Source organism: Daktulosphaira vitifoliae, unplaced genomic scaffold, assembly GCF_025091365.1.
Source record: "Daktulosphaira vitifoliae isolate Bord-2020 unplaced genomic scaffold, ASM2509136v1 Scaffold_3, whole genome shotgun sequence".
NCBI lineage: Eukaryota > Metazoa > Arthropoda > Insecta > Hemiptera > Phylloxeridae > Daktulosphaira > Daktulosphaira vitifoliae.
Genome location: NW_026099574.1, coordinates 36848739 through 36862068, shown reverse-complemented (window position 1 = coordinate 36862068; position 13330 = coordinate 36848739). Strand labels below are relative to the sequence as shown.

At 24.3% G+C, this 13330-nt stretch overlaps 1 protein-coding gene across 3 annotated transcripts in view; it reads left to right on the top strand.

Annotated features, from left to right (window-relative positions):
• The window catches only part of LOC126901535 (uncharacterized), a 7649-nt gene extending 2041 nt beyond the window's left edge, over window positions 1–5608 (top strand). Inside the window, exons 1-4 of one of the 3 annotated variants that reach the window (XM_050678036.1) lie at window positions 1216–1349; window positions 3774–3930; window positions 4961–5209; window positions 5347–5608. In XM_050678036.1, coding sequence (XP_050533993.1) covers window positions 1287–1349; window positions 3774–3930; window positions 4961–5209; window positions 5347–5438 — 561 coding nt within the window. In that variant the 5' untranslated portion in view covers window positions 1216–1286 and the 3' untranslated portion in view covers window positions 5439–5608. Of the gene's footprint in view, window positions 1–1215; window positions 1350–2239; window positions 2374–3773; window positions 3931–4960; window positions 5210–5346 lie in introns of those variants that run through there. The other 2 variants (XM_050678035.1, XR_007703057.1) reach the window with 2 other exon arrangements.
• The last annotated feature ends 7722 nt before the right edge of the window (window positions 5609–13330 follow it).

Here is a 13330-nt window from a genome sequence, read left to right as displayed (position 1 = left end):
AATTTTTTTATGAGAAATAATATTTTTTAATAAACCCTTTTTCATTCGACATACTTTATCTTAATCAAGATATTAATAAGGAACCAGCAGATCAAGTAGCTTTTGGAATAAAACACCAATTTTTTTAAAATTAAACACTATCTAAAGATTTGCATCGAAGCGTTTATTTTTGATAGTGATTTTAATCACTGTCAGATATCATTATACTTGAATCAACTATGCCACGTCACAATTGTGCAGCGACCCCCCTGTGCTGGGTTTTTTTAAACTTAATTTTCGAAAATGTTCCGAAAATACTGATACTTTTCTATATTTATACTTAAAGCTTATGTAATATACTTCAATATGAAAAAAAATTTCGAACTTTATTTTGTTTTTATGGTGAAAACAACACATCAAAGTTATGAAAAAATACGATTTTTGTAAAAAATTACAATATTAAATTATTAAATATCCATTTCATAATAATTTTAATTGCTATGATAAATTTATTTATTTATTTATATATTACACTTATAAATCATAAAACTTGTAATCAGAATATAAATAAGGAAATAGGACATCATGTTGCTTTTGGAATAAACCACCAATTGTTTTAAATTAAACGCTATCTACAGATTTTCATCGAATTGTTTTTTATAATAGTGATTTTAATCACTGTCAGATTAAATCTATACTGGACCAAACTATGCCACTGTTCCGCGACCTTACTGTCCTGGTTTTTTTTTTTTTATCTAAGATTACTTACACAATGGTATTTGGTTTGTAAAAATTAAAGAAAATGATTATATCACTTTCCGTTATTGATAAATATTGTATTATTATTAACAAAATCTGAGCGTACGAATAAAATTTATTTATTTAATAATAATAATTTAATAATATGCCCATTCAATTCACAATAAAGTTTTTTTATGTATTTACCTAGTATTTCTATGCTTGGTTTTTTTTATTTGAAAGGTCTTTTTTTTTTGTACAAAAAATAAAATAGAATAAGCTGGTAAAAATATCGATGCATTATAGATGTGTTAATTCGCAGAAAAAGAAATAAGGAATTTGATCATAATCACGTGATCATAATCATGTGATCATAATCATTAAGTTTTCTTATGGCTGTTTATTTTTATTAATAATACTTATTTTTGATGAATATCTAATACAATTACTTCATGTTTGAATAATGTAATAATACATTTTCGAGAGAATAAAATAGTCGCTATTTTAGAAAAAATATCATTAGAAAATTATTCATTTGACAAACATACAAGGAATTTAAAGAAAAAATAATGTATTTCAAATTTGTGATCTATTTTATTTTAATTGTTCTACTTATACAATTTACATCAAAGGTAATTTTTAAATATGTTTTTTAAAAACTTACAATGAAACATTATTTTTTTTAGGAATGATATATCATTTAAAACTTAATTGCCGAATTTATCATCACTGGCTCTTAGTATACTCAATAATTATATTACTTTTCACTTAACTTGTTATCTTTAATATACACCCAAAGAAAAACCTCAATCAAAATTGAAAGAGAAATTTTATCAAGGGTATATGATAATGTTTTATTAATACGAACAAAATAACTATTCTTATAAATAATTATTGTTCAAGACAAGAAAAAAAAATATCATATTGATAAATATATCATTGATTTAATAGTAATGATATATTTATCAAATTGAACAATGAATTTATTATATAGATCGAGGTTTTTCTCTGGGTGTAGGTTTGATAGATTTTCACAATAATTCAGACACTTATAAAAACAAGGGCCCTAATCAATTCTTTAATTGTTTTTCTGAAGACAAAAAACTTATTTTATAAAATATAATTTAAATTATCTTCATCAATTTAGAATCTCCATCTTATTTAATACGTTCAAATTAATTTTTTTTCATTTAAAACTTTTAAAATGTTTAGGTTGGGCCCTTATAGATGTCTCGATTTCTATGTACGCTTTGATATTAACAACAATCATTAAATTATTCATAGAATAAATATAAAATTGAATNCTGGTAAAAATATCGATGCATTATAGATGTGTTAATTCGCAGAAAAAGAAATAAGGAATTTGATCATAATCACGTGATCATAATCATGTGATCATAATCATTAAGTTTTCTTATGGCTGTTTATTTTTATTAATAATACTTATTTTTGATGAATATCTAATAAAATTACTTCATGTTTGAATAATGTAATAATACATTTTCGAGAGAATAAAATAGACGCTATTAAAAAAAAAAATATCATTAGAAAATTATTCATTTGACAAACATACAAGGAATTTAAAGAAAAATAATGTATTTCAAATTTGTGATCTATTTTATTTCAATTGTTCTACTTATACAATTTACATCAAAGGTAATTTTTAAATATGTTTTTAAAAACTTACAATGAAACATTATTATTTTTAGGAATGATGTATCATTTAAAACTTAATTGCCGAATTTATCATCACTGGCTCTTAGTATACTCAATAATTATATTACTTTTCACTTAACTTGTTATCTTTAATATACACCCAAAGAAAAACCTCAATCAAAATTGAAAGAGAAATTTTATCAAGGGTATATGATAATGTTTTATTAATACGAACAAAATAACTATTCTTATAAATAATTATTGTTCAAGACAAGAAAAAAAAATATCATATTGATAAATATATCATTGATTNTATAATTTAAATTATCTTCATCAATTTAGAATCTCCATCTTATTTAATACATTCAAATTAATTTTTTTTCATTTAAAACTTTTAAAATGTTTAGGTTGGGCTTTATAGGTGTCTCGATTTCTATGTACGCTTTGATATTAACAACAATCATTAAATTATTCGCAGAATAAATATAAAATTGAAATATTTTTTACGTTTATACTTATATTTATATTGAAATAATCAACATTTCAATGTGAGCAGTGACTGTTTATATTTAGGCAGTTTTTAGTCGCGATTTTCTTAATGATTTAATAATTTTGAGTTTAAGGTGTTAAAAATAATCTAAAAATCTGGTATATATCTTGGTACAAGAATACTGAAGTTCAATTTTGTTGTGCTAGTTTTTTTAGGCTTAAATATATTTAATTTATTTATATACAATGTGATTTTTTTATCATGACCCACTCAATTACTTACAGAATAAATATATTTAAACATTTTTTTGGTTATATTTAGTTACACATTATTCTTGAATTATTAACTAAGTAATACTTTTTAAGTTCATCCCTTATACCTTGTAAGGGGGTCAACTTTGTTTTTTTAAATGGTAACACATATTTTTATTTTAATAAAATGTTTGAGTTTTTAATTTAATAGTAAATGGCATTTGAATTTTTAACATAACTTTATTCATTTATTAAATATAAACATTTGAAACTTTAAATGTTTATATCTAATAAGCTAATAAAGTTATATTAAAAATTCAAATGCCATTTACTATTAAATTAAAAACTCAAACATTTTATTAAATTAATAATATGTGTTACCATTTAAAAAAACAAAGTTGACCCCCTNTCAAATGCCATTTACTATTAAATTAAAAACTCAAACATTTTAACATTTCAACAAGGCCAAAGGGATGAATATGAAAAGTTTTAAATAGTTAATAATTCATGTGTAACTAAAGAAAATAAAAAAAAAATGTTTAAATTATATACATATATTAATGTATATTCGGCAAGTAATTGAGTGGGTTATGATAAAAAAATCATCTTGTATGTATATAATATCCACATATTTTTATCATTTTTTTTTTATATTTTAGACGAACGCGATTACATTGCAAGAAGTTCAAAAACGTCTTTTAAATTTGTACCATTTTGTTTCCGATAAATCATACGATTCAAATATTTTTAAAGATATAGATAATAATGATGATTACAAAAACTATGAAGAGTTCGTTAATCATTTTAAACTACTATGTAAGTATTATAGTATTTACTGTATAAATAATAACAAAGAAAAACAAGTAATGTTCATCAAAAATAAAAATACTTTTCTGAACCAATATTACGCGTTAAATCTACAAGTATAATATTTTCTAGCGCCTCTATTTTTTTAAAATAATTACTACACAGTAAAAACAAGGAATTACAAATAAAAAAAAAAAAAAATTTTCCAAATTATTATTGATTTAAATTTTTAATATAACATGTTTACCTTATTTTTTTAGTATTTTAAAGGTGATTTTTTGGCTCAACTTACAACCTTAAATAAACCTTAACATCAATAAATAGAAAATTTATGAGAATTTAAATATATTATTGTTTAGATTAATATTTGGTCAGAATTTATATAATTACTATTAATAGTAAATTTATGCTAAAATCTCAACATTGTTGTAAAGTAAACACAGGTGTCCCAAATTTATAAGAGCATATTTATATGTATTGAAATATTTTTTCTCGCGCAATAAATTGCAAATCAATTTTTGAGCGTATTATAATAGCAATTTGTTAAGAATATAAAAAAAAATACATATACGTGAGTTCAGTACGTTGTGCAATACTAACCAAATTCTAAATTAAAAAAATGTTAAAATGGTTGTATAATACACTCAAAAAATTTTATGCAATTTGTTGAAGGTAGAAAAATTTTTTAAATAAAATATAGATTAAAATGAAATCTAAAAACACATCAGTGACACAAAATATACAAAAATCAAACTAGATTAAAACAGTTTTATCGTGTGTTAAAAATCTAGAGGTGAGAGAAAAAAATCTAATTGCAGATTTCAAGTTGGTGCGAAATATTGATTATGAATAAGTATATTTTTATAACTAATGATGAGAAAAAGTTTCATTTTGTTGATCAGTGTAGTTATTAAAAATAATAATAATTGCTTCATGCAGAACCAATTAATAAAGTATTAATTATTCGAAGATAAATTACCCACAAATTATATTTTATATACTATTAAAATTAAAGTTTCTTAAATTTTAATTATTCTAGTCAAAATAATACTAGAAAACTGTGATAAAAATTTAATAGCATACAAAGAAGTTGTTAATGAAATGGAAAAAATTCAGAAAACAATTTTTCAATATGCTGATATTGATAATGATAAATTCGTTTCCATCGAAGAGCTACAAATGATGATAAAAAATAAACAACCTAAACTATCTAGTAAATCTCTCGATGAATTATTTCAAGAAATCAAGGTATATGATATTGACAATGACGGGAAAATTAATTATGACGGTAATTTATTCATCAGTTAATTGTTATTATTTAATATATAATATTAAATATTATTAATATTAATTAATATATTAAATTTATTAATACTTCGAATATCAATTTACTAAATATTTTTTTTATTTACTTCATATATTTAGAATTTTCCAACTTCATTAATTCATGGACCCCAAAAATTTTCAGTCTTGGACTATTGTCAAAATTTCGATTCGAGAAGCTCAACAAAAATTGAACTTTTACCATAATTATGATTCTGTATTATGTAATATAAAGTGCAAAAGAGAGCGAAAAGAAGACAGGAACAACCTACTTATTTCAATATAATTATATTTTATTATTGAAATCTGTATATTTTAAGACAAAAATAGAATAAATGACATAAAGAAGTTTATTTACATTATATTTATTGTGTTTATTTATATTATATGTAAGTATTTGAGAAAAAATTATCCGGAAAAAGTACCATAAAAAAACTGGATATCAAAATTCCATAAAAAAATTTATATTTTCTTATAAACGACAATATTTATTAGTATCTTACAGAGAAAAACTTAATTTGCAAAATATATTTATCATTACAGCAGTTTTAATAAGAATAATAACAACATTTGTTTAAACACTATAAAAATTAGCGGAGATATATAAAATATATTTATATAATTACAAGTAGGAGTATAGTAAGAGTAATATCATAATATATATAAATTTAATAGTAGAAGCACATAATATCACTAATAATATAGTCAAAAATATTTAGATGAGCTAAATTACCAACTAACACTAAAACATTTGCTGAAGAGGTGATAGAATAATTAGAATTAATATTTTGTAAAAAAAAAAAACTTATTGTCATTATTATTAAAGGTATTTATTTTTAAGTTAAGCTTATCCAATAAAATTCCACAGTTTATTTTATTATGAAATAACTTAAATAGAAAAGATAAAATAAGAAAATTTCTAAGTTTTTTTAGCGATGTCTTGTTGAAATAATTTATAACTCTTGTATGGTCCCATACTGAAATCCTTATTTGGAAAAAACTCGCGTAATTATGCATCATTACTTTGTTTCCCAAAAATAGCTGCTTATTAGTTGGAACATCAAAAATGTGGGGATAAAAGTTCATGACCAATGATGTCAATAGAATTTATTAAACTTCTAAGAACCTTGGTACTTTAAATAAACACAAAAATGTTATTAAACGTTCCATATTAGATGCGATGGTATCGTAGCATAGAGCTTGGACAATATTTAATAAGCTCCAATCGTCTAACGCACAATAAACAGCATTAGTTTGTTCATATCCCGTCGAATTTTTCCAGTTTCGGTATATCAATTAATAAATCTAGATTTTTACTAGTTATCACAATTGGTAACCTATTAATGCCCGAGTCTTTTACATTTAAAGTTGGTAAAATCTTTCCATCCCAATGAACAGTGACATACATAGGAGGACAACTTTGAAAATTTTTTTTATTAAATTAGCTCGTTCAATTCGCATAGCATCACGGCATCTATGTATTGAAGATTTATTTATAATAAGAGAATCGACGTCATGACCTAAAACTTCAACTGTTGCTTGAATAATGTAAACTGCGTCTCGTGCGCTTATTTTACATCGATCTAACGCAGCTACGAGTTTCGGTGTTATGATATTTGTTTGACCCCTTTTATTCTGTTTTGCTAAAACATTAAAAGATTTTTCATTCTCAGATTCTATAGATGAAGAAGAACTTATAATTATATCATCTGATAAATAAGGTATACTTTGCGTAGAATATAAAGTAGATGGACCGGCTACTTGGTATTCACTAAGCCTTTCTGTTTCCCTAATCTGACGCTTTTTAGATCTTTCTTCTTTCTCTTGTAATTTTTGGTCGATGCCACCTAGACAACCAATTCGACCAGGAAGTCTATTATTTAGGATTTTAGTCGACGTAAGCGACTAAAATGGTATAAATATGAGTTCACTATACCTATTGCTGCGATTTGTAATAAATTTACGATTTCTAGAGTTATTTATAATATAAAAATAATAACAGTACATTAATCCAGTCATACCATAGTATTATCGCCGTACTTGTACGATAAGTGTTATAATGTACCAGATGATAACTAACAGAATCTAGCAATGAAATTCATATATTTAGTAAAAATCGTAATATGATCGAGTTATTTCAGCTATAGCAATAAAACTATCGGTTCAATGAAATTTGTACTTATTACCGGTATTTCTTAAAATTTAATTTTAAACAATTTTCGTATGAAATATTAGGTCGTATCACATATGGTTCGTCATATATGATGAAATATTCGTAAATATGCTAATTTCGGCAATTTTACGAAATATTATGTATTTTGACATTTTTCTAGAAAACTGATGGATTTAAAAGAAAAATTGTAAGGACTTAATTTATCCAAAACAATTAGATCTACAATTTAGTTTTTATATTTTTTTTTGTGAACGCGCTAATTTACTAGTTAATTACTAAAAACTATAAAAGTACCCCTTTTGGCCAATTTTCAACCCCAAGTCGGCACGGGTTAAACTTATCTGATCGGCCTGAATTTTTTTTAGCCACTTTTTATATGTATACACACAAATTTGGGGGGTGAGCCCGAAGAATTTCTAAAATTTTCAAAATAAGGGACACCCTAATATATATATAGCGTTATAATTTTTTTTTTAATCTCTTCAATATATTAACTTATGAATAAAATAATCAATAAAATCGAATTAATTTCTAAATAATTCATATTAATTCATATTTATTTTTACTACAATTCTATTATACAAATAAGAACAACTTGAATAAAAAAAATTTAAGTTCTATATAACTGCGTTTTGAGTTTTGTATTTAAACATTTTTGTGTTTATTTAAAGTACCAAGGTTCTTAGAAGTTTAATAAATTCTATTGACATCATTGGTCATGAACCTTTATCCCCGCATTTTTGATGTTCCAACTAATAAGCAGATATTTTTGGGAAACAAAGTAATGATGCATAATTCTCCAATTTTTTCCAAATAAGGATTTCAGTATGGGGCCAAAGCTCATTAGATACGCTAACCTGAACGTGTGTGTATTTTTTCGATAAATTTCAAAATTTAGTTCCTACTCTACTCTTATAATTAATAAATCCAAAATAAGCAATTTTCCACCTATGTCTTGTTCATATGTAAATTTAATACATAGGTAAAAAGAAATTAAATGTTAAATGAAGACCTCTATATTTAAATCTGGGTCTATTACTGCAAAAATATTATATTAAATAATATTATTCCATTATTGAAAAAAAAATTAAGAACAATTCAAGCTTATTTAAATTTCAAAATCGTTGTGAATGTGTTGAAACTTTCATGGATTGCCATATTATTTGAAAAGCTTGAGGATTTATCCATGTTTGCAGTTGATTGCTGACGTTTCGGACTCATTGCAGAGTCCATCTTTGGAGCGATAGTTACTGCTCGGTGGCTAAAACTATACTAGCGGCTTATCTTGTTATCAGTCTGTTTTTATACGTTAGTTGTTTATCATATCTGTTTATGACTTATGTTGTTTACGGTATCTTGATTTGCTGATGTTTTTGTTGACGACTTTGTTTTTGTTTATTGTTGTTGTTTTTGACATTCTTAGCATTTTGGTCTTCCTTTTCTGCACCGACAGATTTCCATTACGTTGATAGCAACTTTTTCTTGTATTGAAATGTTTTCAGTGCTGTTAGTTGATTTTCTTTTTGTCTGGTGTATGAAAGGTAACCAAGTTTTGCTTATATACTGCGGATTTTTCTGTCCTTTGGTAATCCACGTATTTTTCGTGTTCTTTTATTCTTGTGAAGCCGAACACGCTAAAAACAAAGGACATGACATCCAATTGGATAAAGTAAAAATACTAAACAAAGAAACTTATTTTGGCAAACGAATGTAAAAGAGGCAATAGAAATCGAAAACTGTCCAGAGAATTTCAACAGAGAAGACGGATGGCAAAAATTAAAAATAAATCTAACTTTTTATTCAATTTCCGTTAAATTCAGTTAGCTCTCATAAATATCAATGGATGCATCACTGTGATCCCCAACCACCCCTTTTTTCATAACTATGTAAAATATACAAAATTAAAAGAAATAAAGTTGTTAAAAATATTTAAAAAAATTATAGGGATTTAAATAAAAAAAAAACTAGTACATAGGGGGGACGTGGCATAGTTGGGTCCATTATAGATTTAATCTGACAATGATTAAAATCACTATTATAAAAAACGCTTCGATGCAAAACTGTAGAAAATGATTAATTTTAAAAAATTGATGGTTTATTCCAAAATCAACATGAAGTCCTATTTCCTTATTTATATTCTGATTACAAGTTTTATGATATATAAGTGTAATTTATGAATAAATATATACATGTATAAATATAGAAAAGTGTCAGTATTTCCGGAACACGTCCTAAAATTAAGTTGAAAAAGGTTTTTTTTTCTATATGTATTTTTTTAGAGATTTCCTACTTTTAAGAGGAACGAGGGAAATTTTTTCAATTTTTGAGCGTACTATCTTCGACTAGATACGATTTGTGATCTTTTTCGTATCGTTAAAAGAAATTGGTTCGGTGAGAGCTAAGAAAGAGTGGTAACAGACACAAAAAAAACTCATCATAGTAAAATGAATTCATCTTCACATCGAAGCTAATAAATGATATAAAATTTAATTGTTGTTAACTATAAATATTTTTAAGAAGGATTTTTGCAAAACTTTAGTATCTTCCAATAAGTATATAAAAAAGGGGGTTCCCTCCTATTCAAAAAATTAGTTTTAAATGTAATTTACCTTTATTTAAGAGATACATTTATATATTTACGAGTTTTTATTGTTTTTTATTTTATTATTAAACTTGTTTTTTAAATAATTTATTCCATTTATAACTATGATTTATATATAATAATAAAAAAATCAATTGATTAATAATTAAAGATTTAAAAACATACAAATATTTCCAAATAAACAAAGTTTTAGAAATAATTCATAATATTTTAAACAATTAACTACAAACTCATAATTTGTTATATTAAATAAATATGTGTATATAGAATTTCATTTTTAGCTGGTAAAGCTACTATTTATTTAATTTAGAATGTTATAGACTATTGGTAACACAAATAGTGTTAAAAATTAATAAATTACAAAGTAAAATTATTTACTTTTGCAGTTGAATACTTTTATTATATAATATCTTATAAATACATTAAAAATACTAGAAATGAATCATTTTAATTGTTTGTATGGATAAAGCTGTTAATAGATAAAGGTACTTTTTATTTGATTAAGGGATTTTCTTTCAATTGTTGAGGGTAATATTTTCAACTAACTACGAATTGTAATCATTTGACATATCGTTGAAAAAGTAGGTTAATTGAGGGTTGGAAAAATAAATCACAGCCACAAAAAGAAACACATAGTAAAATAATATTAACATGAATAAGAAATTTCTTCTCACGAGGGGAGACTAAAGTGATGGGATCTCTGATATTTATGGAAGTTAATGAATCTAAATGAGAATTTTCAAAATCATAAAATTTAAAAATTTTTCTAACTTAAAAAAAATGCAAAATATTGATTGCCACAGGTGGATTCGAACCTGGTGCTCTAACCGTGAAAGACACAAGTGTTGCCGATTCGGCAACTGTTTGTTGTTTTCACTAGTTAAAATAAGCAATTTAAAGTTTAAATTGCTTTAAATTAGTTTAAATTTTAAATATAGATGATATCTAACAGTTATTAAAATCACTATCACGAGAAACTCTTCAATGCAAATTTATAGATAGCGTTCAATTTTAAGAAGTTGGTGGATTATACCAAATGCAAAATGAATTCCTATTTCTTTTATTATTCCTGTTTAGTAATTTTTTGATTTAAAAAAATGTAATATATGAATAAATATTTATTATAGCAATTAAATTAGTATAAGATTGATATTTAATAATTTGGTATTTTTCGGAGAATTTACAAAAAATTATAAAGTAGTTATTGAATTTATGACAAACGTGTATAAAAATTGAAGGGCTTTACACAAAATTTTTCAGATAATTATGTTTTGTTAATTATGAATAAATGGTCAGCAAAAATTTTTTACCAGAGTCAAAAATTTACTTTCATTATTCAATACTATTTCGTACTAATTTCAAATCAGCAATTATATTTTTTTTATCACCAATAATTTTTTATATTATTACTAATTAGTTAAAAACTATAGGATATAACTATAAGTAAAATAGTTCTTAATATTTCAATTGTATAATTAATTTAAACACCAAGAGTTAAATAGAAATCATTAATAGTTATTTTGAAATGATTAATTACGAAAAAAATAATTAAAAACTAAAAAAAAATTGTTTTTGAATTATTAGACATTTTGATTTTTAATAATTTAAAAATAATCAGTGCAATAGATTATTTTTTACTTATTTTTTTGGTCTTTTAAAGTTGGTTTTTTGAAAGTGTATAATAAAAAAAAAGTTGAATTTATTTCTATAACTTATAGCTCAAGTTCAAGTTTAAAGTTTATATAATTAAATAGAAAATTCTATAAGAATTATAAAATAGTATTGTTAAGATTAATATGCAGTCAGGAAATTTTATAATTATTATTTACTGCAAATTTATCAGAAAAGCTCAATATTTTTTTTGCATTTATATTGTAATACATCACATAAATAGAAATCATAGTAATTATTTCTAAGTAACTCTTGGTGTTTAAAAATATTCTACAATTAAATTATTCTTAATTAACTTTAATGATGTACTTTAACTACAAAAACCAATCAATTTATTGTTTAAAAAAACGGTTGCACAGTGGGGTCGAGACACAGTGTGGACGAGGCATAGATGGGACAAGTATAGATGATATCTGACAGTGATTAAAATCACTATCATAAGAAACGCTTCGATGCAAATCTGTAGATAGTGTTTCCTTTAGAGAAATTGGTGAAATATTTTAAAAGCAACATGAACTCTTATTTCTTTAATTATATCCTGATTAGTAGTTCTTTGATTTTAAAATATAATATATGAATAAATACTAATTATAGTTTTAAAGTTCAGTATAAAATTGTGAGGCCAGCTATGATGTATGGTTCATAGTGTTGGGCGGTTGATAAGAAAGTAGAGCAGAGAATAAGTGTAGCAGAGATGAGAATGCTTAGTTGGATGAGTGGAGTGACTAGAGAAGATAGGATAAGGAACGAGCATATAAGAGGAAGTATAGGTGTTGCGTCAATCGTGGATAAGATGACAGAAAATAGACTTAGATTGTTTAGTTAAGCTATGAGGAGAGAAGAATCGGAAACTGTAAGAACAGTTATAAAAATGAATGTTGAAGGAAGAAGAGATAGAGGAAGACCAAAAAAGAGATGGAGGGATGCTATTGAATGCGATTTGAGGACAGCTGATGTGAGCGTAGAAGATGTGGGAGATCGTGTCAAGTGGAATCTTAGGATAAGGGTGACCGACCCCAAGTAGTTGGGATTAAGGCAAAGAAAAAGAAAAATATTACCAGATATTCCGGTGGCAATTGACATAATATGATTGTTATTTCGGAATGTACAATTTAGCGTTTAGTTGGGTTTAAATAATATAGCGTCAAATCAATTACCTACTCTATCGGTTGTATCTCAATATACACTACACTTTAATGATACAATAAATAAATAAACTCACACATACACACATATGCATTTATAACATTGTGTCTAATGTAAGTATAACATGATAAAAAGTAACCGTAAANGAACATGATAAAAAGCAACCGTACAATGAAAAAAATGGAATATAAATTTTAATACTCATAATAAATGTAATGTAACTCGAAAAATATTTGTTAAAATGAAAAAATATAAGATAATTTTTTTGTTTATAATTGTCTTTTAAACAACTTTTGTACGAAACTTTTTTTGTAAATTAAATATTTTTTTGAGAAAATTAAAAAAATATTTTTGAACTTTTGCGAGGCTGTAAAAAAAAGCTCAATTTCAATCAATGAGGACTATTAGTATGTTTATACATATTTTAATTCAACTATTAATAAAACAAAATTTGGTTGGGAATTTTTTAAGAAATTTTTCCTTTGTTGACTGGC